This window comes from Cyprinus carpio, chromosome B8 (assembly GCF_018340385.1).
Source record: "Cyprinus carpio isolate SPL01 chromosome B8, ASM1834038v1, whole genome shotgun sequence".
Lineage (NCBI taxonomy): Eukaryota > Metazoa > Chordata > Actinopteri > Cypriniformes > Cyprinidae > Cyprinus > Cyprinus carpio.
The window spans coordinates 7,717,514-7,743,929 of NC_056604.1; the positions used below are offsets into that span (position 1 = coordinate 7,717,514).

At 34.4% G+C, this 26,416-nt stretch overlaps 1 protein-coding gene and 1 pseudogene across 1 annotated transcript; one reads left to right on the forward strand and one right to left on the reverse strand.

The window, feature by feature from the left end:
* Positions 1–2,889: 2,889 nt before the first annotated feature.
* Positions 2,890–15,515, forward strand: LOC109070895 (LON peptidase N-terminal domain and RING finger protein 1-like). Its single transcript, XM_019087402.2, has 12 exons — positions 2,890–3,649; positions 5,323–5,438; positions 6,659–6,781; positions 8,177–8,377; positions 8,476–8,701; positions 9,062–9,170; positions 9,911–10,025; positions 10,468–10,589; positions 10,939–11,097; positions 11,188–11,350; positions 12,512–12,664; positions 14,000–15,515. Exons 1-12 carry the CDS (start codon positions 3,025–3,027, stop codon positions 14,156–14,158), a joined length of 2,271 nt encoding a protein of 756 aa, XP_018942947.2. The 5' UTR covers positions 2,890–3,024; the 3' UTR covers positions 14,159–15,515.
* An 892-nt stretch (positions 15,516–16,407) lies between these two features.
* LOC109099790 lies at positions 16,408–23,323 on the reverse strand (annotated as a pseudogene).
* Between the last annotated feature and the right edge of the window lie 3,093 nt (positions 23,324–26,416).

A 26,416-nucleotide genomic window follows, 5' to 3' on the forward strand; every position in this document is an offset into this window, starting at 1 on the left:
CGGTCTATTATCTCACACGTGCACGTGCAGCACCTTCGACACAATACAAAGAACGTGCAAAATAGAATTTAGTAACAATACATTTATTTTTATTTTATTTTTTTTCATGTTTGTTGTGAGTGTGTTTGATTGTAATTTATTTAGTAAGTATGTATTTTTTATTATTCTTTATGTTGAGTGTAGATAGATCCAGACTTTGACAGAGTTTGACAGCTGCATGTGTCATTTGATCCAATCAGATGGCGTGACAGCGCAGTGTGCAGCGAAAGTGTAAAGTCTACCAATGAGTTCAGACATATTAGACATATGCATATATTATTCTTGCCCACACAGATTTACGAACCATCTCTTACCCCTTGTTGAATGTAAACGTGACACACACTTCAACAGCATTAGTAAAACACCAAGGTGTTCTATGCCTTGCTCGGCGTCCTCTAAGCACTGTTGCCAACAATATTATTTATTATCAATTATTTTTTATAAATAAATGAGCCTGCAACATATTAAACTGAAACCACACTTTTATATGAAAAGCAAAAACATAAGCTATTTTACAAAAATCAACAAACTGCAACAAAAGTGGGAACAAAACTCATCTCCAATCACCTGTGAGCAGAATAGGATTGGAGAGATGGAAAAGGAGATAAACACAAGAGCTTCAAAGGGGAGCTGTAACAGCCACATTTTATAACCTACAAAAAACAGGCTATTCGAACCATATTTACTCTTAGTATTAGTATAGGAGTACTTATTTTTTATTATAGTCCGTGATAATACATTACAAAAACATTGTAAAAAAAAAAAAAAAAAAAAAACTTCTTTTTGAACTTGATTTTCTCCAATGAGGGCGAGGAGGGAGCGGGACATTTGGTAAATTACGCTGCAGGACTTAGGCTATATTATTGCACTGTTTGGCTATTAACTGCGAGCAGACAGAGTGTCATTCAGTGCATTGGAGAATACGAAGAACATAAATAAAGAAACGAAGTTGCTTGTCAGATTTCCCTAACAAGCAACCATATTTTTTAAAGGGGTCATATGATGCTGCTAAAAATAACATTATTTTGTGTATTTGGTGTAATGAAATGTGTTTATGCAGAAACCACATGTGATGACCCCGGGCTGGACGCCGCTACGTCCACGGTGAAAGCCGAATTGGCGATCCACAGTGCAAAGTTGATGTATTTCCTCTGCGACCAGCACGGATCAGCCCCAGGCATGACGAAGCGGATATCATCCTCTTTTGGAAGGCCAAACAAAGTAGTTTCGCTTTCACAGTGAAACACAGCATCTATACGACATGGTGGCGGCGGCAACAACAATACTACAACGAGAATAAAAGGTATGCCTTCTTTCTTTGCGTGAATATCTGGACGGTGTTATGCAAATCTTCCCACACAGTGACATCGACATGTGTATTTAAACGAGGCGTTTTAGGAGGGCGTAGACAAGTCTTAATTTTTATAAAGAATATCTCTTTTGGTTTGAGAATTTTGTTTTTGAAGTTTTGGGGTTCTTATTTATTCACGAACAGCTTGTAACGCTCCAAAGACAAAGGAAAACTTGCAATCGCATCATATGACCCCTTTAAGAAGTTGACTCCAGACAGTTTTGGGATAACAAGCCACTCTTTAAAATGTATGAATGTTGTTGTAATATATAACAGAATATCAAACCAAATGGATATTTTAAAGATGACAATAGCTCACTTTCTAAGTAAAACATTTCACAAAAATAAATTAGTTTGGTTTTGAATTTTAAAACAATAGATATGCAGTTAAAAATTAAGACAAAGATGTGTGAACCATGTTCATAATTGTGTGTGGACATGCAATGAACTATACCTTTGGTTAAACTCTACTAGGAAACCTTTGTGAGCTGCATTCACTCATTCCACTCTCATTCTTTTATTGTCTCTTATTGTCTCATCCTTCATTATTTTTTATGTATGCATGCATATGTATGAACCTTTTCAAAGTCTCCACCCCCCCCCCAACAATTTTTTTTTTGGTATTTATTGACATTTCTATTGTGATATATTCCTCTCTTTTTGTCTTTTTTCTTTTTTTTTTTTTTTTTGCAGTGATGCCCAATTGTCTCATATTAAATACGTTAATAATTAAAGCCTATATGATATAAATCTTAATAACGTATCCTGTCTTCACATGTGGATAACGGACTTTATAAGTCTATTAAATAGAACTTCATAAAATTGTTTAAAGTAATTTAAAAAGCAAAAAGCTAGAATTAAAAAAAAAACACATCAATACGTTTTATTACAATGAACAAAATTTGCAGATACATAAACTTATATCACATACTTTTTATAGCGAGCATTAGAACATGTTTTAAAGTGGTGAGGACAAAATTATTTCCCCACGATAAATGGCGCTCTGATCTATGGGCTACTGATGCTTTGTAAGGGAAAAATGCTATCAGACTTATCTCTTGTGCAATATGGAATTACGTATGTGCGTTGACCTATATATTACATGACATTCCTTCAGCCTCAACACCCTTGAGTAACACAGATCCAGACGTTCAACCTATATGTTAAGCACACAGGCAACACAAATACACCATTGACACTGGAAATGATTCATCTCCTTTTTCTCAGCAATTACACATCAGTGAAACAAAAGAGGCGTTATCACTATTCCTGATGTTATGACTAGGAAAGATCTTGTCATTTTCCCTTTCTGCATTAAAATGCACAGCACAAAAGTATTAACACCCTGATGACACGCTGACGTCTTTGGATCCATGCATTCTTTCACAGCAGCCTTTGCTCGCCATAGCGCCGAGCGCAAGTTATAAAACTCAAGAGTTTTGTGTTTTGTAATGCGCCTCGGCGACCAATAGACGCGCTCGCTGATGCACACGTGATGCTATTTTTACGTAACTCACGGACAAAACGACTGTATGTTCAGGACCGCGAGTCAATACGTTCTCATGTACCGAGACCTGTAATATGAATGCTTTGATGTTTGTTATTTATTTATTATTTTGGCGGCGTATCTGTGAATGTTACTCGCAAGCATGTCGTTGCGAAGACTAGACCAAGACTATGCTTTGGAGGAAAGGGGAAGATTCTTTATAGCACCAGAAACAGAAGGCGACTGGGACGAGGAAGACCGTGTTGATCACCGTCAACTAGTTTTATCGAAAGCTGATGCTTTAGCGTCGGAAAATCGTCTCAAAGAGGCTGTCGATATGTTTTCCATGGCTCTCCGATCTGGCCCAGTCCGGCCGGACCAGCTGAGCAGTTTAGTTGGATGCGTTCTGCGCAACTTCAAGAAGAAATCAGAAGAGTCCTCAGCAAAAAGTGAGCCAAACTGGACACAGGATTGTGAATTTGACTGCCCTGGCTGCCATAGTTTCTTAGCCGAGCCAGTGACGGTGATATGTGGACATACGTATTGTAAGAGATGTATACAGCATAGCACTTTTTCCAAATGCAAACTGTGCAGTGAAGACATTAGCAGTAGGCCTGGGGATCCCCGACTGAATGTGATCCTATGTGGACTTTTAGAGAAGTGGTTCCCTGAAGACGTGAAAAGAACTAAATGTATAGGGGAAGCGGAAAGCATGTTGAAGAGTAAACAGTACGACGATGCTATTGCACTAACGAGTCAGATATTAGAATCTGGTAAGTTCACATCCTTTTCTGTGTCTAAAGATATTTACTAACCTGAAGATAATGCAGTGAGCGAGATAACTAGGTCACAACTCACAACACGTCTTTTATTGTTTATTAAAAGGGTACTAGGGTGGACAGAGTTCTGCTGACCAACGTTTGGATTGATGGCCGTAATTTATGTATAAGCCCCGCCCTCAGCGATCATGTAACTGGCGAGTGCCTGTATTACAAAACGCGCTCGCATGGCGCATGCGCACTCGGCACGCGTTGTGTAAGGCAGGTCGTGACACAGAGTGTTTTGTAATCTGAGGCTAACTGAGTTTGATAATAACAAGTAGAGCAGTATGTAATAGCAACAATGTTCAGGTGTTTGGTGTTTTTTCAATGGAGAGATGCCTCAGGGCTGTCTAATGTTGCCTAAATGTTGCCTAATGTCCTGTTGCCTAAATACTAAAAATGCATTTGTTGCATTTGTTAAGCAACAGCTGGAATTTGAAAAGGCTGCATTGTCATAACAGGGTAAAATGGTCAATAATACTTGATGTATTTGATGCAAATTTTTTTAACAAATCAACTGAGATACAGATCAATATAGATAGATAGATACAGATACATACATAGATTTTTATATTTAATTATTATTTTTTTGTTTTTTAGTGAAAATATAAAATTAGACCCCAGGCACAGAAGGCCCCATTTTTACCCATTGCATGTTGTTACTAGTAATATTATTATTATTAAATCTAATACTTATTGTAATTCATGGGGCTATTATTCAATAATATTGTAAATTACATGTACATTTCAGACATTTTTACTTTTTATTAGAACGTAGAGACACATTGAGTGAAATCGTTCAGTTTGATTTCATAGTGTTGCTATTATAACATATGTTTAAATATGTAAATATTATTATGCCTGTATATAAGTTGTAGAACAAATGTACCTTTCTATTGAATCTCTTTTACTGGGATTCTGCTTTGTCTGTTATCGGTTATTCAGTTATTTTACTCAATTGTCAAAGCACAATTTTAATAGACTAGTAGATTTTATATTTTACTGTACATTAATGACACAAATATTAATAAGAATGATATCAAAAGTCACTTATATGTTCTGTGAAAGTTTAGCCAAGTGGGCTTCTTGCCGACAGTGTTTTATTTGAACTGTTGATTCATGAAAATCTATCATCATATCATCTTTGTTAAGTGGTTGACAGGAAATATTTGATGATGTTGATGAAGTTACATAACGGCAATATAATGTCAGAACCTTCCGGTCGTTCTACACAAAAATTGGGACACTTCCTCTTTGATAACCCTCTGAAACATTGTATTCTTGATGCGTATCTTGATGAAAGTGTTGGTTCAGATCCATAAAGTCCCTGAACGTATCACTGAGAGTCAGTGTAATAATCAGAGTATGGCAGTCTCATCTCTCCTGGTGTGTCCTCATTTGCCCTTGTGAAAAAAGGCAGTGCTGCTGCAGTGTCACATCCTCTCTCCCTTTATTCCTGTGGCATTTCAGTGCACAAATGTCTCTCCTTGATCTACTGATCTTACACATTTAATTAGTATTGTAATAATATCATAATGCTTGTCAGACAGACTTAAATAAGTGGTAGTTAGAGCTGTGCTTTTGCGTTTTGTCATGGTCTCTCACTGATTCTCTGTTTCTCTCAGACTCTAGTAATGTGTGGGTACGGGTGTGCCATGCCGAGGCTCACAGAGGACTGAAGCAGTACCGTCAGGCTTTAGAAAACTGGGAGTCCTGCCTGATTGCTACCCCATCCCCAGAGGTACGTCGATGAATTTTTCCTAACACGTACTGCCACAGATGACTAATTTACAGTACATGAGCATGCTTTTACACAGATTTTAGTAGATGGATTGTTTCTTTAAAAACAGGCGGCAAACTTAAGTTTCCAAATGTCATAGCCATAACTCAAAGGATAAATGTTTGCTTGGCATTATATTATATTTAGATGTTTTTGTTCATTATTTTTTCTCAGTTACAATAATAGCTAGTTATATTGCTATGATGTACCTATAAATTCATGTATACACATTGTTGAACTCTTCTAGCACTCTTTACTTTTTTTTATTTGTTTAATGTTTTTAATGAAGTGAGAAAATATAGTTTTTTTTAATGATTTGTGCTTTATTGATTTACATGTTCACAAACAAGAAATAATATAAACAATCATGTAGTTAGTCAATCAAATGGTAAAAATATAAATATAAAAGAAAAAAGGCGACTTGTTTTAGAAATTTAATAAAAAAAAAATTAATGATTTTTTTCTTCATTGATATAGTTTATCTATTTATTTCCTATTTCTGTTATTCACTTGTTGCTCGCTATGAATATAGCTGTGGTTATAAGCAATCACTCAATCACTTTTGCTTTAAAACAATGATAATAAGTGCAAAACATTACTCAGTGTTTAATTACAATATCTATATTTCATAAATAGAGAATGTTACCATGGTGACATATTTAATCAGCAGATTTCAAACCAAAAATGCTAATTATGTCACAGAAAAGGGCTATCCATATTATTTAGTCCTACTTTTTTGTAGATTATTGACCATGAATGAGTTTGAATGTTTTTCTTTTACAGTACTGATGATTGCTATTCATTTGAAATGGGAATCTCAGCACTATCTTTTCTGACCTATCAATTTGTTAAATTAGCTTAGTTTTTACTACATTTATTCTGGTCTTGTGTTGATATCGGAAAACCCATTGAGGGGATGTAGTTGTGTTAAACACATGATTAAGGTATAAAGCATGTTTGCCAAGCTGACAAGTGAGATAAGGAGATACAGACAGGTAGGGATAAGGCAAAGATGTGGGTCACTCTAGTGTGTATTTATCTCAGAGTGTCTAGCTCTGTTATTAGCCTTGAGGCCATTAGCATGACTAGACTCTCAGTCCCATTCAAGTCAGATTAACCCAAAAACAGCATCTGTGCTACTGGAAGCTAAATTCACTCTGATCTGTCTCTCGCTCTTGCAGGGATATTTCCAGAAAGCAAAAATTCTCCAAGAGATGGGTCATGTAGATGACTCTCTGCAGGTCTTCCTTCAGTGTTTGGCATTGGATGAAAACTTCCATCAGGCCAAACAAGAGGTGGAATTGGTGAGATTAATTTCTGCTTTTGCAGTTTAATTCAGTGGAAATGATAATAAAAATTGGACATTACATTACCAACTTAAATTTCAGTATCGATACTTAATTGATATTTTTAGAAAACAAATAAACACCCTCAGATGACTGATGAAATAAGCTAGGGCATCATCTCAAATTTATATTATTTTATTTAATATTATATTTTAATATATTAGTTATAAGTTATTTTTATAAAATTATATTTAATTTATATTCATGTTTTATTTATATATTTTTTCATTTATAATTTGTCTAGTGGAAGTTGTAGAATAGCAAGCATTGTTTGTGTTTTGCTATTTTGCTGCTTTGTCCATCTAATATGATAGAATGTTGGTTTTTTAGGTATTTTGTTTATTCAGGACTATATAAAGCCATTTGTTGGCACAGTAGGTATGGTCTCACGATACTCAGTATTGATTCATATTATAGGTCAGTGGTCAGTGCACTGGAGCCAGAATTGTTCTCTGTTCAAGATATTTGTGTTCTTAAAGTTCAACTTATTGTAATGTGCTGTGGCCAAACTGCTGTTTCGTATCACTTATGGACCATAATTAAATTATGTAAGATAATTATTACTGGTGGAGCCTTGTGACTTTCTGCATAAGCCCACAGAAAGATGAAGAAAGTGTGCTGTGAGCGTTGCATAATGTGTATCTTTCTGTGTGTGTGTGTGTTTACAGAAGGCTTAAAACACATTCCCTTATGTAATTAGGTGATTTTCTTTGGCCTACATTAAGACTGAGAACTATTTTAAAGGCGAAATCATGATCTCTCAATGACATTAACCAAGAATGGTGACTAAAATAACAGTTCTGAGGCATAAACACTAGCTGGAGGCACCTAATTCTTGCGATCTATTTATCTCAATTTGAACAGAATTCAGCAAGATTAGTTGTGCACAACATACCGTTTTAATGGTTTGGCTTTTTAAGATTTTTAAAATGTTTTTGAAAGAAGTTATGCTCATCAAGACTGCATTTTTGATCAATAATAGACTACAGACAGTAATGTTGTGAATTATTATTACAATTTAAAAGAACTGTTTTCTATTTTAATATATGTAAAATTGTTATTTATTTCTGTGTCACATGATCCTTCAGACGTCTTTGTAATGTACTGATTTGGTGCTCAAGAAACATTTCAAGGAAAATATTTGTGGAAACTGATACTTTTTTTTTTTTTCAGGAAATAGAACATTTAAAAACATTTATTTGAAATAGAATTTTTGATGCACACTTGCTGAATAAGGTTTAAGCTTTTGAATGGTACTCTATATAAGAACGTATATCCTTAGCTATATTGTCTTCTAAAACTCTGTTAAACTGCCTGTTTTTGTTCCATCTTTTTTTTGTTCTTCATCTTCAGATCTTGCATGACCTGTTGGCTCCGGCCTGTGATAATGTCAAGGTTGGTTTGAGAGAGACAACCCACAACACTTCCTCACACTTGCGCAGTAAAACCCTTGTATCCGAGGTCCAGGATCGAGACCAGCAGACCCAGTTGCAAGCCCAACACCAGTCTGACACACAGGCAGCATCTCCCCACCAGCCCCCTACAACCTCAGAGGTTTGCTGGTCACCTTTAAAACCTTTAGAAATAGATCTCTCTGACAGTGACATTAGCGGTTCTTAATACTTTAACACCTCATTTTTCTGTGTCTGCAGAAACCAGGTCGGCCTGAAAGTTTGGAGCGCTCCGGCCTGAGCAGAGCTCACTCCCTACGTGCGCACGGGATAGCAGGAGCTGTAGAGGAGGGGCTTAAAAGAGTTAGCTCCGCCCCACAATTGGGTGACCCAGAAAAAGGCGCTCTGCTAAAGAGGAAGCTTTCTGTGTCTGAAGCAGGGCCTGGCGTGGCTTACAGCCACAGCAGTAAATATAAGAAGCAAGTAGGTAAGTTGTCTCGCCTGATAAGAACGTGATGCCAACACAAGGTTGAAAAGCCACTGTATTGACTGCACATCTGATCATTTCTATGACAGCCAAACTATAATGTAGCTGGTGGTTGTCCAATGACCCTAATAAACTATTTATTATACAGAGCATCCTTAGACTGATTACTCCACTTTCTGTCCAGGCAACCTAACAGATCAGTCAAGTGTTTAAAATATGTGAATTTTCGAGTTTGCCTTACTTCCACTGGCACTATGAGCAGAATGCTTTACTATTATCAGCTGAAAATGTCTGCAGTTTGAGTTTGCCCTAAATAAAGTGGTGTCCTCATCTCTCCGCTCTTCAACCTTTCTCCTTCAGCGACTGCCAGTGCAGCTACTCCTGTGGTTACTGAGGAAACCAAGTCCCATAGAACCCTGCCAAAAGACCTGCTGGACCCAAATGATTTTGAGTGCGCTCTCTGTATGAGGTGAGAGAAAAGTGTGTGTTTCTAGAGTCAAATCAACTAAAGGCCTAATAAAGAAATAAAAGGATGAAAGTACAATTAATCAGTGCACCGTTTCTCCCATATAAGCTTTAGAATAAATAATATAAAATAAAGATATCTCTTGCAGAGTTCTCAATTATTTTAAATGTATTTGCTTTTTTTATTTTAATTTGTTAATATTTCATTGTTAATCATTTTAATATTTGATTGAATGTGTTTAATAGCAAAATAGTTTCTAAAAAATATATATATATATATTATGAAAAAAAAACTAAAATTTCTTGCAAAATTCTCAATCGTTTTAAATTGACTTGATTAAAAAAGTTAATATTTCATATAATGTCAAAATGTGGCTTTTTATACTTTGGTATCAATCGGTAGCTGAAATCACAAGATTTCACTGTTATTGATATCAGCTACTGTTAACTTGGTATTGTGAAGAAGACTGTTGCATTGTCCACTAGTGATAAGACTTGAGATGGATTTTAAAAATCAGTTGTAAACAGGGTCTTAGAATAGCTTATCTTATAAATTACACAGTGCACATATAGAAGACAAATTAATAGAATCTGTAATGTTTACCTCAGAAAACAAAAAAGCATTGGCTGCCACATGAAAGGTTCATGCGTGTGTCAGTGAAAGCGTGCTTGCTTTCACCCTGAAACGGAAAGTGTCAGTCACTGTATAATATAGCTCAAGATCATCTCCTGTCTCTTTTCTAGATTATTTTATCAGCCTGTCACGACACCCTGTGGCCACACGTTCTGCAAAAACTGTCTGGAGCGCTGTCTAGACCACAATCCCCAGTGCCCTCTCTGCAAAGAAAGCCTAAAAGAGGTTGGTCTCAAAATCACAGACTGTGCATTTGCATGGCAAGCAACAATCAACTAATTATAGTAGCATTTAGGGCTCAACAAGACTTTTTTTTTTAAATTAGGTTAATTGCATTATTGAAATAAATTAAATAAAATCATGTTGTATTTTGTTTTAATAAGTCCAATTTATTTCAGATTTAGCACCATCATTTTTATAGTCCATAAACATTTTTGCTAAAAATGATTGCATAGTATCCAAACATTACTGATTTCTTTATAATGTTTCACACTGACTCCAGGCCTTCAGTGATCCTTATTGTTGTGCACTGAGATGGCATTTTTTGTAAAATTATTTTCATACCGTCAATTCCATTTTAAATTATTTGAGCATTAGTAACCAATCCAGTTCTTTCTGCATTTCTCTTCTTCTCTTCTCTTCCTCTTCTGTTTGGCTCTTCATACAGTATCTTGCCTTCAGAAAGTACACAATCACACAAGTGCTGGATAACATCATTAAGCAGTATCTATCCAAGGAAAATTTAGAAAGACTGAAACTGCATACAGAGGAAACAAAAGAGCTCTCAGAGTAAGTTTGCACAACTGCTTCATTTGTGGATCGTCCAATCAGATTCATCATTTTGTGTGACATAATGTGCAGCTGCTTTTGCACTGAACTTAATATTCATTTGTTATGCATAATCTTTTGGTTTCCATCTATCCAGTTCCAAATAAAAGAGAAAACAAAAAAAGATTTAATTTAATGCTTTTTATTTGTAAAGTATTCAGTTCACCTAATTGTATCACATTATGATTCATATTGTTACCATGATATAAAATTACTCGCACTGTAAAATTTCACGGACTGTTTGCCTAATTCTTTGTGTCTAATCTGCCAAATGCACTCAATCTGTTCTGTGTTATTTGTCTTTCCCCAGTTTAACAAAGAATGTGCCCATCTTTGTTTGTACCATGGCCTACCCCACTGTGCCTTGCCCCCTTCATGTGTTTGAGCCACGATACCGTCTCATGATCCGACGCTGCATGGAAACCGGGACACGTCAGTTTGGCATGTGCATCAGCGACCCCCAGAAAGGGTAAGTGAGTGCTTATATGAGATCTCATGGGACCGTGAGAGTTAAGTCTGTCGGATTGTGTAGCTGACTTTTATGTTATGATATATGAAGGTTTGTGGACTACGGCTGCATGCTCCAGATCCGCAGCGTGCATTTCCTCCCAGATGGGCGGTCTGTTGTGGATACAATCGGAGGAAAGAGGTTTCGCGTCCTCTCACGTGGAATGAGAGACGGATACTGTGTCGCCAACATCGAGTATCTGGAGGATATGAAAGTACGCACTTTTAATGGTTTTTTTATTTTTTATTACTGTAATGTAGAGGAATGCAGGAAAAGAATGTCTCATGTCTGTGATATTGTTGAGCATAAATTACATTTAAATTAAATTTATTTACCATAGTTTATTTACCATATGTTTCTAAGTATGAAATAAATATTTTCATTTTTTAATTAAAAAATAAAGCCAACCAATATATATATATATATATATATATATATATATATATATATATATATATATATATATATATATATATATATATATATATATATATATATTGTTTTTAATTATTTTATAAACATTTTTACTCAGAAAATGTACTTAAATTTCAGCACAATAGTTTAAGTATGAGAAACATATTCTTTTTTGTTATTATTACAAAAACTTGTTTTTTTGCATTTATAGTTACAGACTTTACAAACATTTTTACTAAGAAAGTATACACCTCTGATGGATTTTTTATATTAATTTAATGAAGAGGAATGCAGGGAAAGAATGTCTATGTTATTGTTGAGCATTTAGGGATCAACAATTAAAAAAAATTCTTTAAATATGGTAAATTATATTTTATTTAAATTTAGCACCTTTGTTTTCTAGGTATGAAAAAAATATTTACGTATTTAATTACTATTTATAGACTTTATATATTAGTGCTGTCAAATGATAAATCCAAAAAAAAAATTTTTTGTTTACATAATATATGTGTGTGTGTGTGTGTATATATATATATATATACACACACAAACCTTTTTGCTGAGAAATGATTACAATTTTGCATCCTCTTTCATGGAATGAAAGACATTCTGTAATGAAAACATTGTGTATCTGGAGGATATGAAAGATTTTTAGATTACTGTAATATAGAGGAATACAGGAAAATATCTGTCTGTGTATAATTATAATAGCATTTAGGGCTCAAATAAGGATAGGATTTTTAAATAAGTAATTTTATTATTTTTATCATTTTATTTTATTTAAATTTTAGCACCAAAGTCGCTTGAATTTTTAAATTACTGTAATATAGCAGAATGCAGGAACAGAAATATCTTGTTTGGAAACCACATGTCCTACAGTTTATTTTGACCAGAATTTAAATTAAGCTTAAAGATACAGTATTTAAAAAGCTGGAGTATTGATCAATTTTGTGCATTGTAGGTAAATGATGAGGAGGATTTGGAGAAGCTACAAGTGTTACATGATCAGGTGTATGACCAGGCCCGAAAATGGTTCCAGAACCTGGAGAACCGCTTCCGGAACCAGATCCTGCAGCATTTTGGGCCCATGCCAGAGAGAGAAGCTGACATCCAGGTATTTCCCGCTCTCTTAATCCCTACTGAGAGAAGGTCTGTCTCTCTCCTTTCTTTGCCCTACAGCAGGCTTGATGGGAGGAAGTAGGTCAAAGTGCATTCAGGGTTGCGTTTGCATAAGTGCTGTTACATCATAAATGTGTCAGAATGAACGGAAGTGGATCTAGCAGCTCTCGCAAACACGCGCACACTGTCTGGTAAACATATTAGCTTGTTGTCCCAAAGAGAGACGGCATGCTTTGAATAATAACGGAGGGAGGTTATGGTTGTGTAAGCTTCATGAACGTAGCTGAGCCTTATATGGTCGATTTGAAGGGCCTGTCCTGTGATTTCTGAGTACAAATCGGATTTGTACAGATGTTCAATCTAGTTTCGTCAGCATTTAGTTTAGCTCATTGTTTCTCTTTTACAAAAAGAAAGCATGATAATAATAGGATCATGTCATGAGGAATCAAAATGTCCTTGATCTTTTCAGATTAAAGAAAAGTCTGATGTTCTGTGTAACTCAGAACTTCCTCTTGAGTTGAAAAAGGGCTGTAAAACATTACATCAGTAGTGTTGAGGTAAAAAGTTAAAAGCAAGACTGAATTATGCCAATATCAATGAGTTGATAATTATTTGTTTTTTTATGTTATGGCTGATATAAATATATATATTAACATAAACATTTTAATTAATTTTTAGATAAGCTAAATATTACATGTAATAGTGTTTTTTAATTTTTTTTTTTTTTTTTTTTAGAAATTAACTTGCAGTGTTATTATTGTTAGCATAACTAAAACTAAAACAAACTATTAAAAAATGTGTTCATTATTTAAATAAGGCTGAAATAAAATGCAATATAAATATTAGATAAAAAAATGTAAAACTTAAAAAATATTTAACAAAAATGACAAATGTTGCCTTGGCACCTAACGGAAATAAAATAATGTCAATAATAGTTGACACTAAATTTACTATAACTAAAACTGAAATAAAAACAAATTAAAGTGAAGTAGAAATATATATATAAAAAAAAAAACTATAATAAAGATTACAAAAGCACATAAAACAAACTAAAATAAAATAGTTCATTTAAAATAATTATAAAAAATAAAAATAATACTAAAATAACACAAGACTGCAAAAAGTAATCTAAATGTATAAATGAGGAAACAAGCAGCACAATTATCAGCTGATTTATTTCCAATATCAACAGATCTGTAATATCAGCTGAGAACCGATACAGTACAGATATGTTATTCGTCTCTAGGATATGTCTGTGCTTATATGCATAGTGTATTAATACATGAGCTTACTAGACAGTCACACTATTTCTTTATTTCTTTGTTTTCAAGCCACACCTAATGGTCCAGCGTGCTGTTGGTGGCTGCTAGCTGTTCTTCCTGTCGATCCACGTTACCAGCTGTCTGTCCTTTCCATGACAACACTAAAAGAGCGACTAGTCAAGATCCAGCACATCCTCACCTACCTGCAGAAACTTTCCAGCGACTAGAGCTTCCAACACAGATCTCTGTTTCCAGCAGCTAATGTCTGTGTCCTTCTGCTGGCCAACATGCAAACACACTATGGTGCTGACTGATGAAGAACTAATGAGAATTCAAGGAGATTTCTGTCTGTTGGCTTAGATGTAATTCATGCCGAGAGAGTTATAAGAACAAAGTGTTTTTGTTGTTTCATAGCGATCTCTTCATCACCATCTGACTTTTCTTTGTGCGGATCCTTGTTGTTGAACAGCCTGTCCGTTCTCATTTAGAAGAAACAATCTACTTAACCTCACATTTCCGTCTAATGCCCGTAGCCTCCATACAGTGCTTTGAGGGCAGAAATATCGCTGGAAAACAATTAAACATTTTCAACATATTCACGCCATGCTTTGTGTGTTGAAGTGACAGGGAGCATCTGCAAAAACTAAATCTTCAAGCTAGAATTTTGGGCACCAAAGTAGAAGGCAAGACCATTTAGACTATCTTTTCTTTTTCTCTTAATACTCTTGAAAAACAAAAGCAGAAATATCGTCATTGTCGCACAACAGCTGAGTTGCCTAAGACAGAGAAAACTCTGACGATGCACCTGTATTCGTTTGTGTTACTTTTGCAGTAATGGACGTTAATGAAGCTTGCACTGTCCCGTCCGGTCTCAGAGCTGTGCACGAGACTGTTTAGCGTAGATTTATTTCTGCTGGTGAAATAATTAGGACTTCCAAATATCTCAATATTTTCATTTCAGACGTATCATTCGTTTGCTGTGCGTTTGCTTTGGTCAGTTAAAAACAGCAAAATCAGCATGTGACCATATTGCAAGTGTCTGTTAATTACAAGCTGCTCTTTTTCAAATTCTTTAGAAGTCATTTTTTAGAATGACGATGAGATATTGATGTATTTTATTTGTGTAAACAAAGGGAAACTTGCAATATTTGACAGATGTAGACAAGTAAAAAAAACAGATTATCGTTGGCTGCAACCAGCACCATACTGAAAGAAGACCCAGCAAGCATTCTGCATCTTGACAGTTATGAATGCTAACTCGCTAGATCATACCTGTGTGGTGCTTGTTGTGTGCAGACTAACTTTTGCCTTATAATACCTTGTTACATTCTGCTCCTACGTTATAATGCATCAGCTTGGGTTTTTGCATTCCTGTTGACTGAGAATTAATTCTGTTGTTTAATTTACTTCATTTGCCTCTTGGCCAAAATCCTTTAAGTGTGTAAAATATGTCAGATGATGGCTTTCTTGTATGTAAATCGTTTTGGTTTGAAAAAATGTTTTTTTTTTTTTTTTTTTTTTTACAGCTCTGCTCAAATATTTAAGTTGACAATTTTCAAATAAAATCACATCTTTTGCATTGTATCTGTGTTTATTGAATTATTATTATTATTATTATCATCATCATCATCATCATCATCATCATCATCATCTCTCTGTCCATTCAAATTTCCAAAACAATTATTTTGTTGGGTTGCAGGATGCTGGAGCCTAATTTATTATTATTATTATTATTATTATCTATCCATTTTCCAAATCACTTGCAGGAACAATTTATTATTATTATAATTATTATTAGATTAAAATTATTATCATCATTATTATTATTCATATAATATTAATACATTATTTTTATCATAATTATTATTTTTTTACTAACAATAAATTATTACATAATTCACTTGTCCTATGTATGGTCACAGGGATGCTGGAGCCTAGTTTATTATTATTATTATTATTATTATTATTATTATTATTATTATTATTATTATTATTATTATTATCTATCCATTTTCCAAATTACTTGCAGAGACAATTTATTATTATCATCATTATCATTAGATAAAAATAAGTATTATCATTATTATTATTCATATAATAGTAATACATTATTATTATTATTATTATTATCATCAATTTTCTTTTTACTAACAATAAATTATTACATAAATCACTTGTTCTATGTATGGTCACAGGGATGCTGGAGCCTAATTTATTATATTATATTATTATTACTACTACTACTACTACTACTACTACTACTAGATAATAATTTACAAATAACATGTATTATTATTATTACATAATTAACAAATCACATTTATTATTCTCATTATCTTCGTAATCCTATATCCTCCACTAGGTCGCAGCAGCGTCACACAGCATGCTTCATAACTCGCAGACTTCTTGTTGTCCTGTTCTTACTACTTATTAGATAATCCACCATCCTGCGTCAAACAACCAGAACATTCTCACATAGTTTCAGACCTTTATTGAATACAAATATATACATTTTTTCTACATAAATATCCGCAGTTTATGCACAATTTATTTAACAACTTTGACAGGTTTTCTGAGCTCTCTCAGGTATGAAAAAACATCAAACATCCAGCTATCGGAGAGACAGCATCATGACAAACTCTGAAAGAAAACAGAAGCAAAACTGTCAATGTAAGCTCTTTCTCGTTATTTAGTCGACTAGATTTGTCGAGCTCAAAGTTTTCCACCTTGGAGTACTTTATCAAAACTGGTACACAAAATATAACTTTTAGAGATTAAAGGTGAAGATGGCAGGAATCGTTACCTGAGTAAGGTAAGCAGACGCGTTTGTTGTTGTGTTGTGTGATTAACAAGTCAAGATGAACAAGCTCCTTCCTTTTTATAATTCATTACAATTAAAAATCAAGCGAATAAAAAGATTGCAAGGGGTGTGTGTTACTCCACAGTTGAGGTGAATATTGTACTCTGTGGGAGTTACAGTGTAGTGATATAATGTGTGTGTAAGTAACAGTATAACGCTATTATATGGTTGTTTGTTGTTTTGGGGCACTAACTATGGTAAATATCTAAATAACTAACCTAGCAACTGTGGTTAACTTAGTACTTTTTGTGTACTAAGGGGTTAGGTATATGGACAGCTCAAGGTTTAAAAAAGTATAGCAGTTACCCCTAGACCAAAGTTAACCTGGTTTTAAAAGTGAGGTCCAATTATAAAAATGACATTCTGAGGACATGTGAATTTGGTTGAATATGAAAAATTTAGTCAGTTCACTTTTAGTACAAGATTGCTGGTCTCGATGTGTTCAAATGGGGACAACCTCAGCTTAAAACTTCTTTTTAACCCTCCAGGCTACACAAATTACCCATATATCCTCAGAAAAGCAGGTCCCAAGAGCCATATTTACTTAAAGTGAAAAGAGGGCTGCTGCTGTTTCATCTGCTGGCCACTAGACTGCGCTCTAAAGTTTTGTTATTGTCTTATGTGACTTCTTGTACACAAGTTAAATGCTTATTGTTTTACAATTGCTACGATACAAGTTCCAGCTTTTTGTTTGTTTACTGCTCAGTGAGTTGAGTTTAATCTATTCAGCTCAACAGAGTAGTACGTTCAAAAAGGATGCTGCCTTCCTTACCATCAAAGTCCACGTTCCCATCTCCATTGAGGTCGATGTCTGTCAGAATTTCTTCCAGTTCTCCCTTCTTCAGTTTCTCCCCGAGCAGCGTCTTTGTGGACTCCTTCAGCTCCTCAAAGGTGATCCGTCCATCACCGTCAGAGTCAAACTAAGAGAGGAATGCAGAGTTTGATGAAGAGGTAATATTATTTATGGGTTGGAAAAAGATGCAAGGTAATGATGTTTTGATGTTGGTGGTGTTTTGTTCTCTATTTAATGTACACTTTAAAGTGAGCTCCCTTTGAAGGGAACTTTAGAGTGCATACTCACCTGTTTGAAAGCACAGTGCAGCTCTCTTAGACCCACCATATGAGCGGTTTCAGCCAGCATCCTGGGCCCCATTAATTCACAGAAATCATCAAAGTCCACATGGCCTCCCCCTATAAACACAAACACACCACATAGACACATTTATCTTTACTTTTAAACTGACATACACTGCTGTTCAGAAGTTTGGGGTTGGTTAGATATTTTTATGTTTGTCTCTTATGTTCATCAAGTCTGCATTTATTTGATCAAAAATGCAGTAAAAAAATCTTATATGCTGATTTTCTGTTCAAGAAACTTTTTTTATTAATATCAATACTGAAAACATTTGTGCTGTATATTTGTTTTTTTCAGTATTCTTTGATGAATAGAAAGTTCAAACGAACAGCATTTATTTGAAATTGAAAACTTTTGTAATAATTTAAATGTCTTTACTGTCACTTTTGATCTGTTTAATGCATCCTTGCTGAGTAAAAGTATTTAAACTTCTAAAAAGATCTTACTGACCCTAAACCTTTTAACTGTAGTGTAGGTCAAAAGGTGGAGTATAAATAGAAACAAACACACACACTCACATTTCATTTTTATCTGCTGAATGATCTCAATTAGTTCCATCTCTGTTGGCATGTATCCCATAGTTCTCATGCAGTCTGCGACATCTTTGTAGTGCAAATACCCGTCCTGGTCATAGTCAAACTCTTTAAATGCTACATGCAGCTCTGAAAGGAAAAGAAATGTAGTCACATTGAATCACACTGCCAATTTCTCTTCAAATTGTAGTATATAGTATATATTGTATATATTGCAGTATATATTGGCTTAGGTATTACCCTGAATGGAGTACAGTATGTTTTGTGTGTTTTGTGTTTGTTTGTTTGTTTGTGTGTGTGTGTGTGTGTGTGTGTGTGTGTGTGCGTGTGCATGTGCATGTGTGCATGTATATATATATATATATACACACACACACATATATATATATATATACATATATATATATATATATATATATATATATATATATATATATATATATATATATATATATATATATATATATATATATATATATATATATATATATATATATACATATATATATGTATATATATATATATGTTCAATAAGATCTCAATCTCAAGCACCACCTAAACGCAAAGCATCTCTTAGCTAATGCGGAAGATGCCGGGCCAAGCAATGTAGCGCAGGGGAAGAGTCATCGTCAAACTACTATGTTTGAGTGCAGCACAGCTCTATCGGTACTAATAAGTACATCTTATTGAACATAATTTGAATGCCTTCAGAAGAATTCAAATGAGCCATTTTAATCTAGATTAATCTAGATTAATTCCAAGATTACAGTGAGATTAATCTAGATTAAAAAATTAATCTATGCCCACCACTAATATATATATATATATATATATATATATATATATATATATATATATATATATATATATATATATATATATATATATATATATGTAGGGGGTTTTGTCCCACATTCTTTGATCCAAATTGTATTTATTAGTTTAGTATTTAAAATGTATTTTTATTGTGTTCTGTTGATAATTATAATGTGCTACTCCTTTTTAATGTTTAATGTTTATTTAATGTTAATGAAATTACAAAATCACACAGATCAGGGTTTACATTTTTGTAAAGGTAGCTAAAATTACAAATCTTGTATACAGTAAAATCTTTCAGAAAACAAAAACTTTACATTATGATTGCATTACGACATTTACATTATGTCACATACTATACCAGTTATATAATCTATAGGGCCTTGCAGCCTAAGCGGGTATAGGACCATCAGCACATGCTGACGCACTGCTCTGGTATTATTAATGCTTCTTACGCCTTGATCCTCTGTACGCCATTCACCATTCATGACAATACCAATTCATTTTTAATCAAATTTATTTGTGTCAGATGTTATTGAATCTCTGAAAAATGTCTGTCTAGGCACTGTGCACTGGCTTGGATATTAAATATGCATGTTCGGTACATACCATCTAGTTCCTCTGGCAGTAAATCTCTGTCCTGGTGAAAGTAAATGGGAGAGAGAGCGAGAGAGAGAGAGGTAGAAGGACAAGAGAGATGAGAGAGCAAAATGACAATGAGGGAAAAAAAATTGTGACACAAAAACAGCTAAATATGGAAATTATTACAGCATGAGAGCTGAACGTCCTTAGAGACATCGCCCATTTTTAATCACTAATAACTGAGGTTTATGTTAGCACGCTTATCAAAGCTGCTCAGTGGCACAATGACGCATATAGAGTGGGGTGGGGGGGAGATTGTATAATTGGATTACACCATAACATGCCTTACCATGCCTCACATCAATGCTCATACAAACAAAGAACGGCAGAGAGATTCAGGGGAAAAATTAACTCGTTTTGCACACAAAACACAAAATGCATATATGGTTAAGGGGCAATGTGTATTAAAAGGAAAAAGAGAAACAACGTTTAAGAGAGAAACGGTTTAAAAACTATATTATTGCTGTATTTCATAAATAATATCCTCGAATGCAGCTTTATTTAGATTCATGCACATATGCATGCTTTAATATGTTAAAATCATACAAATACACATACATAATCACTATACAAATAAAGCTGACTTGATTACAAACAAATATGCAGTATCTGCTAGCACTTGTTTTTGCATATGCATGCAATTTTATTAAGGTTTTTTTTTTCATGTAACATTTTTTAAGCAAACCCGACCTGTAGCTTCACTGTATAGTGAAAAACAGATTTTGCACATTCTTAAACATTAAAATAATTTATTATTATTTTTTTTACTCGATAGCTTCATGAAATGAAATTTCAAGCAATTTGAAATTTCGGTTTTAAGTAGGTTTTCTGAATGCTCTTCTGTCTTACAAATCCAATGTTTTTGTTCTCATAGTAAAAAACAAAACAAAAAACATAGGTCAAAATTAACCTAGCATGAAAGTTACCTAAAATAAATCTGTCTGGTTCACATCTTAAAATGGTGATTTTTGCCCGATTCCACATGTTGCTTGAGTCCCCTGCAGTCTTGGCTTTCTTAACTGTATCTAAATTGTATTTATTATTTATCAGTTTAGTATATCAAATATGTTAGTTTATTATCTTTCCTGTCTTCCATATAGCACATTGAACAGATGCTACCCCAAACTCGTACTAATGGTTAAGCCAGTGTTTCTGTGTCAGATCGGTCTGGATTTTTAATCAAATCATTTTAATATTTTGATAGCACCATAAATAATCTATAAATTGCTTACTTTCTACATATAAAGTATTTTAGCATCAAAACAAATGACACACATCAACTTTAATTTCACCTAAAGACACTGTTCCTGCACTTGGCCAACTAGATAACATTGTAACTGTGATTTTAATCCAATGTGGCATGGGTATGTATATTAAAACTTTCACTAATTGATTTGTAAAGCTGGTGCCCAAAGGCATTGCTGTCTTTCAAATGTTTCATTCGCTGCATTCACTGGACTTTTGACCTCCAAATTCCCTAAAAACACATATTTATTATTAAAAATAATGCATTACTCATACACTTCTCTGGCAGAGGTAGCGGTTATGCAACTTGGTGAGTTGCTTTAGGCACTATTTATCCTTGGATATATGCTGATAGGGTCCCTTGTCTATCTGTTTTTATTTCATTCATCCCTCCAATCCTGCTGAGCAGAAGCCATGGAGTTTTAGGCTGTGCATACATTTGTATATTCTCCATTTTTTGTCGGGGCACCTTTGTCTTGTTTGTCTCTTAGACTCTATCCATTATCTCTCTCTTACTGTTCTACAGCCTCTCCGTCTTCTGGCTTTCACTGGCTCTCTCTGATCTCCAGACGTACTCTTGAAAATATAATCAAGCGCCTCTGAGTTTAAATGACTATGATTTAGTAAATTGTGACAGATTTATTGCGTAAATTTTAAAAGAAGCAAGATGCTAGCTTAGGTCTGAGCTTCAGTGTACCAAAATAATTTGGCTTGGCACTTGTTACTGACCTGATTGAGGAGGAAGGTAGTGTGTTGACAGGCGGCAATATTTTCTCAGCAGACGTATCATAGATTATGAACCTGACTTTATGCTAAATAAAGACACACTGATGTGCCATCCTGGATATATCGGTTTAAATAATGAAAAATAAGTCAAACAAACTAGCTAACATTAGACGGCTATAAAAATGTGTCTGAAAACACCATTCTAAGCTAGTTAGCTGGTTTTAGTTGATCTCTCAGGCTGGTTTTAGACACTTTTCAACCTGGACAGTCTGGGAGACCAACACACATTAAATCAGCTAAACACCAGGTTGGCCAAGATAGTAGACCATCTTAAGCCAGCTAAGACCTGTTTAGGATAGACTGATTTTTATTATTTTTTTATTTTTTTCAGTAATATGGTGATAATATGGTGCAGTGATGGTATCAAATGATAATACCATGATGCCAAATCAGTGTTGCTGTAAACTAAAATTATTTAAAAAAAATGTTGATAACTGAAATAAAGCTGAATGAAATAAAATATTAGATATTATATTTTAATATATTATAATTTAATATATTATAAATATCAGATAAAAACTGAAACATAAATGAAAATTAGAGATGCTGGCTTTGGCAAGAACTGAAATATGTTTAAGTTTTGAAAATTAGTACAATTTTGAAAAATAAGTAAACAAATAAAAAAATAATGACAAAACACAAAGTTAATAAAATTTAAACTAAAATGAAACATAAATATATACATTCTTTTTTTATTTTTTTTAATCTGATTTAAAATATAAAATATATTACTATAATGTAAGGGTCATTGCCATATTTAAATGCTGCTCAAAGGTACGTTGAGGAATAGCATGGTATTACCGTAGTATGTTATGGTTTCTATTTTTATTCATTTTGTATTCACCTGTCTAACGAAATTGTAATCATTTAAATGTAGATCACTCAACAAAACCAACAAAAATCCATCTAGAGATCTGCTAAGTTTACCTGTCCAAAGAGAGCATTGAGGTACTGTGTATAAGCCGCAGCAATAGCAGAATTCTGGCTGAAGGATCTACTTCCGCCACGTTCTTGGCTAGCAGATGAGCCCCTATGACCTGAGTTCTTCGAGTCTTTGGAGGAGTTACGAAGAGCAGAGCGTGGAGGATGAGCGTCTGATGTGGATGGAGGACGAGAGGAGCTGCTAAAGGAAGAGAAGAGCTGTAGTGAGCACACCGCACATCACTGCAACCAATGCAAAGTATTGATTTAGAGCCACCCGTACCTTTCTTTTGAAGATGTTTTACTCCTCTGAGACATGCTAGTAGATGACGATAAGAAGAAAAGGAAGATTTTAGATGTTACTCATGATGTTCTTTCTCACCTCGTATGCCAGTTTGTCCACATTGACATTGTAGTTGCACAATTCTTCATGTAACATTCATGCAACCATGCCCAGTCCATTGACGCTGACATGTATAAAACATAACAGTAGCTTTCCAGCCAAATTACTGCAACCTGTTTTACCCTAGTTTTCAGTCGTTGGGCAGAGGCCTGATTCCAGTTGAGAAAATGCCTGGTGGGCTACTTCCTAGCATAATAATTGTCAGAAAGGTCATATTTTGGAATTACAATGACCATTCCAAATGGCAACGGTTTGATGCTATTGTTTTCCCTTTGTAGACAGACTTCTGTTTGAAGAGAAAGACACACTGCATAATCAAACGCACACTAGCGGCAGATCCAAGAGGACTAACTGTTCCTCTGAGCACTGAATTAGATTACAATGGAGGTGCACAGACAGCCTATAAATTACAATCAACAGTTTAATATGCCCAAGCAATGCAGCAAACCTCTGTCTGTCCTCTGCCCATCAAACAAGTCATTAGAACCCAAATTGTCAATGGCTCCTTACAAGCAACAAGCATGAATTCAAAATGAGCAAATCATTCACGCAAAAACATTTATTTCTTAATGCCTTGGTGTTTGGATTCTCTGTAAATCTGTTGTGCTCCATTCATTGATCTGGAAAAAAAAAAAGTTCAAACAGAAAAGAAAATACCAAATGAAATCTCTTTAATGTCTTAATAGTTTCTCTTAGACTACAACAATATTAAATAAATAGCAAAGTGCGAATTTTGCTTGATGATATCAAATCAGTCCAAAGCCAAATTATGCTCAACAGTGTTATCCTCAGAGTGCAACAATCACAAACCAAAAGTAAATATCAATTTTTCCAATTCGTTTTCTCCATAGGGGATCTGAATTCTTTAATTCCCACCTATTCACATGAAGCACTGTGAATGACAAGTCAGTCTTCCTACATTCTTAAACAACATATATTTGTGTATATGCATATTTGTATATATGCATATTCTAGAATAAACATCAAAATATGTTGTTTTTATACAAATAATCAACTTCAGGGGAACCTAAGGGGGTTGGGTTAGAATGATTCAAGGGGGCGCTGAACGGGATTTCCACACAGGGGGAACACCCCAGAATGCGATTTGTACCAATGGAAACGCAGGATTAAAGGGTGAGTTGTAATGGATTTAAACCCCTTCTCCCTTATTTTAATTCAATAGTCATTCACAGTGCTTTGTGGAATTGTACTTCTTTGCTTATTTTAACCTTTGGACTCAAGGTCTTCAAGTATCATTACAAGTGTGGTGAAAATGGTCTCTGTGAACTTCAGTATTTATATAAGCGCAGCAATTGCATTGTTCGTCTTGTTGCTTCAGTAATTGTTTTTTTACAACATGGACTATTTTTTCTTAGCAGTAGCTTTAAATTAATATAGACTACAGATGCAATATACGGTAATTTAATTTAAATCAATATCTCATGTCCACATATTTAGTTACTTGATTGTTATATCTTAAAAGAGATAACGAGTTGTTTTTTTGTTGTTTTTTTTTTTTTTTTTTTAGGAAACAAACCCTCTGCGTTGATTCTAATATTTGTGGTGTTTTTAAATGGTTGGCTTTGATAAATCAGTATGTTGGCTCAATAAATTAAATCTGAAAAAAAAAATGTAGTTAAATAAAGAATAGAAAAATAGAAAATTTCTAATTACTTGTGAGTCTTCACACAGTCACAGCAAACTGATTATTCATATATCAAATGAGATGAAACATACTGAAAGACAGTACGTGGGCTCCGTCTGCTTTGGGTAATTTGGTGAATTTATTTCAGCACACTAGTGACTGAAACCTGCTTCGCTAATCTACAAGAGTTATTAAACTAAGTGACCAATTGCTGTCAATCAGCACGTTGACACAAGCAATTTCAGCTCCTAATTCCTCTAATTGTAATAATTTAACAGAGGAGTGTGGGGATAATTATGAAACAAACTGATAGAATCGTCTAAGAGAGCCAAAACTGTGCTGGGGCAAAGGAGACGAGGCTGCTCCATTTTCCCCCTAATTACGATAAGATACCGAACCTTTTTGATGCAAGTTGTGATGCACAGAAAGTAATTACTACTAAAATTACATATGAGATTATTGGTTTGCTGGAATGCTGAAAACGGTGACATTCCTCCACCTGTCCCCCCCCCCCAAAGTTCATGAAGTAAAGTTTTATATGGCAGCCACCTTTCAGAGCTGGCCTTCCAAAAATGACTGCATCTGACAGATGCAGATTAGATTGAACGTGGACCTTCATAGATAGAAATCTTTAGCACCCTGAAAGACTCAATCACATTGAGATATCTGTCCAAGCCAAGGGCATCAGATACAGGATTTCAAATGGCTTTGTCTTACTGTTTGACAGGTGAATACTGAATAGAATCATTAGGACAGACTTTTTATTGAACTGTCGCTAGTGTTAGAACTTTGATAAACTTTTAACTTTGTCAAAAACTACTAAATTATAAACTTTACATTTTGCTTGTTTTTATGTTATGGCCATATGCTTTGATGGAAAAATGTTTGCACTTGCAGTAGTTGCTTTGTTAGGATGAATAAGCAACAACTGTGAAAGTTAGATATCGAAGTTTGACAGTGGTGAAGAGAGCATGTTTCAACATCAAGCAGAGCTGAGCCAGACGAAGATTATGATGAAGAAGAGGAAGACTACTAGAGACAGGCAGAACGTAAGCGACAGAGGAAGGACATCTGTCATGAGTCACAGACATTGATGTGTAATTGGAATTACCCAAAAAGTAGTATAAAATGTCGGAGCAGTAAACCAGTCTTCAGATGCTGCCTGCATTAAGCATAAAGGACACCTGATACCCTAACCAGGGGCGATTTTATTGTTACTATTGTGGCCCGTGAGAATTTACTTATAACTACAAACTGAGCCTCAAACTTGAACAACCACAAGAGAGTCTTCTACGTCATTCCTGAAGGACTTCAACCTGTGGGAGGATGAGTGCTTTACGGTTTAGGCTAGATTTGACTAGTCTTACCCTACCTGAATAATCATAGGGTTAAAGGTGTAGGATAAAAGGGCAGTAGGTTGTTTGTTAAGTATATATGTATATATATATATATATATATATATATATATATATATATATATATTATATATATATAGTATT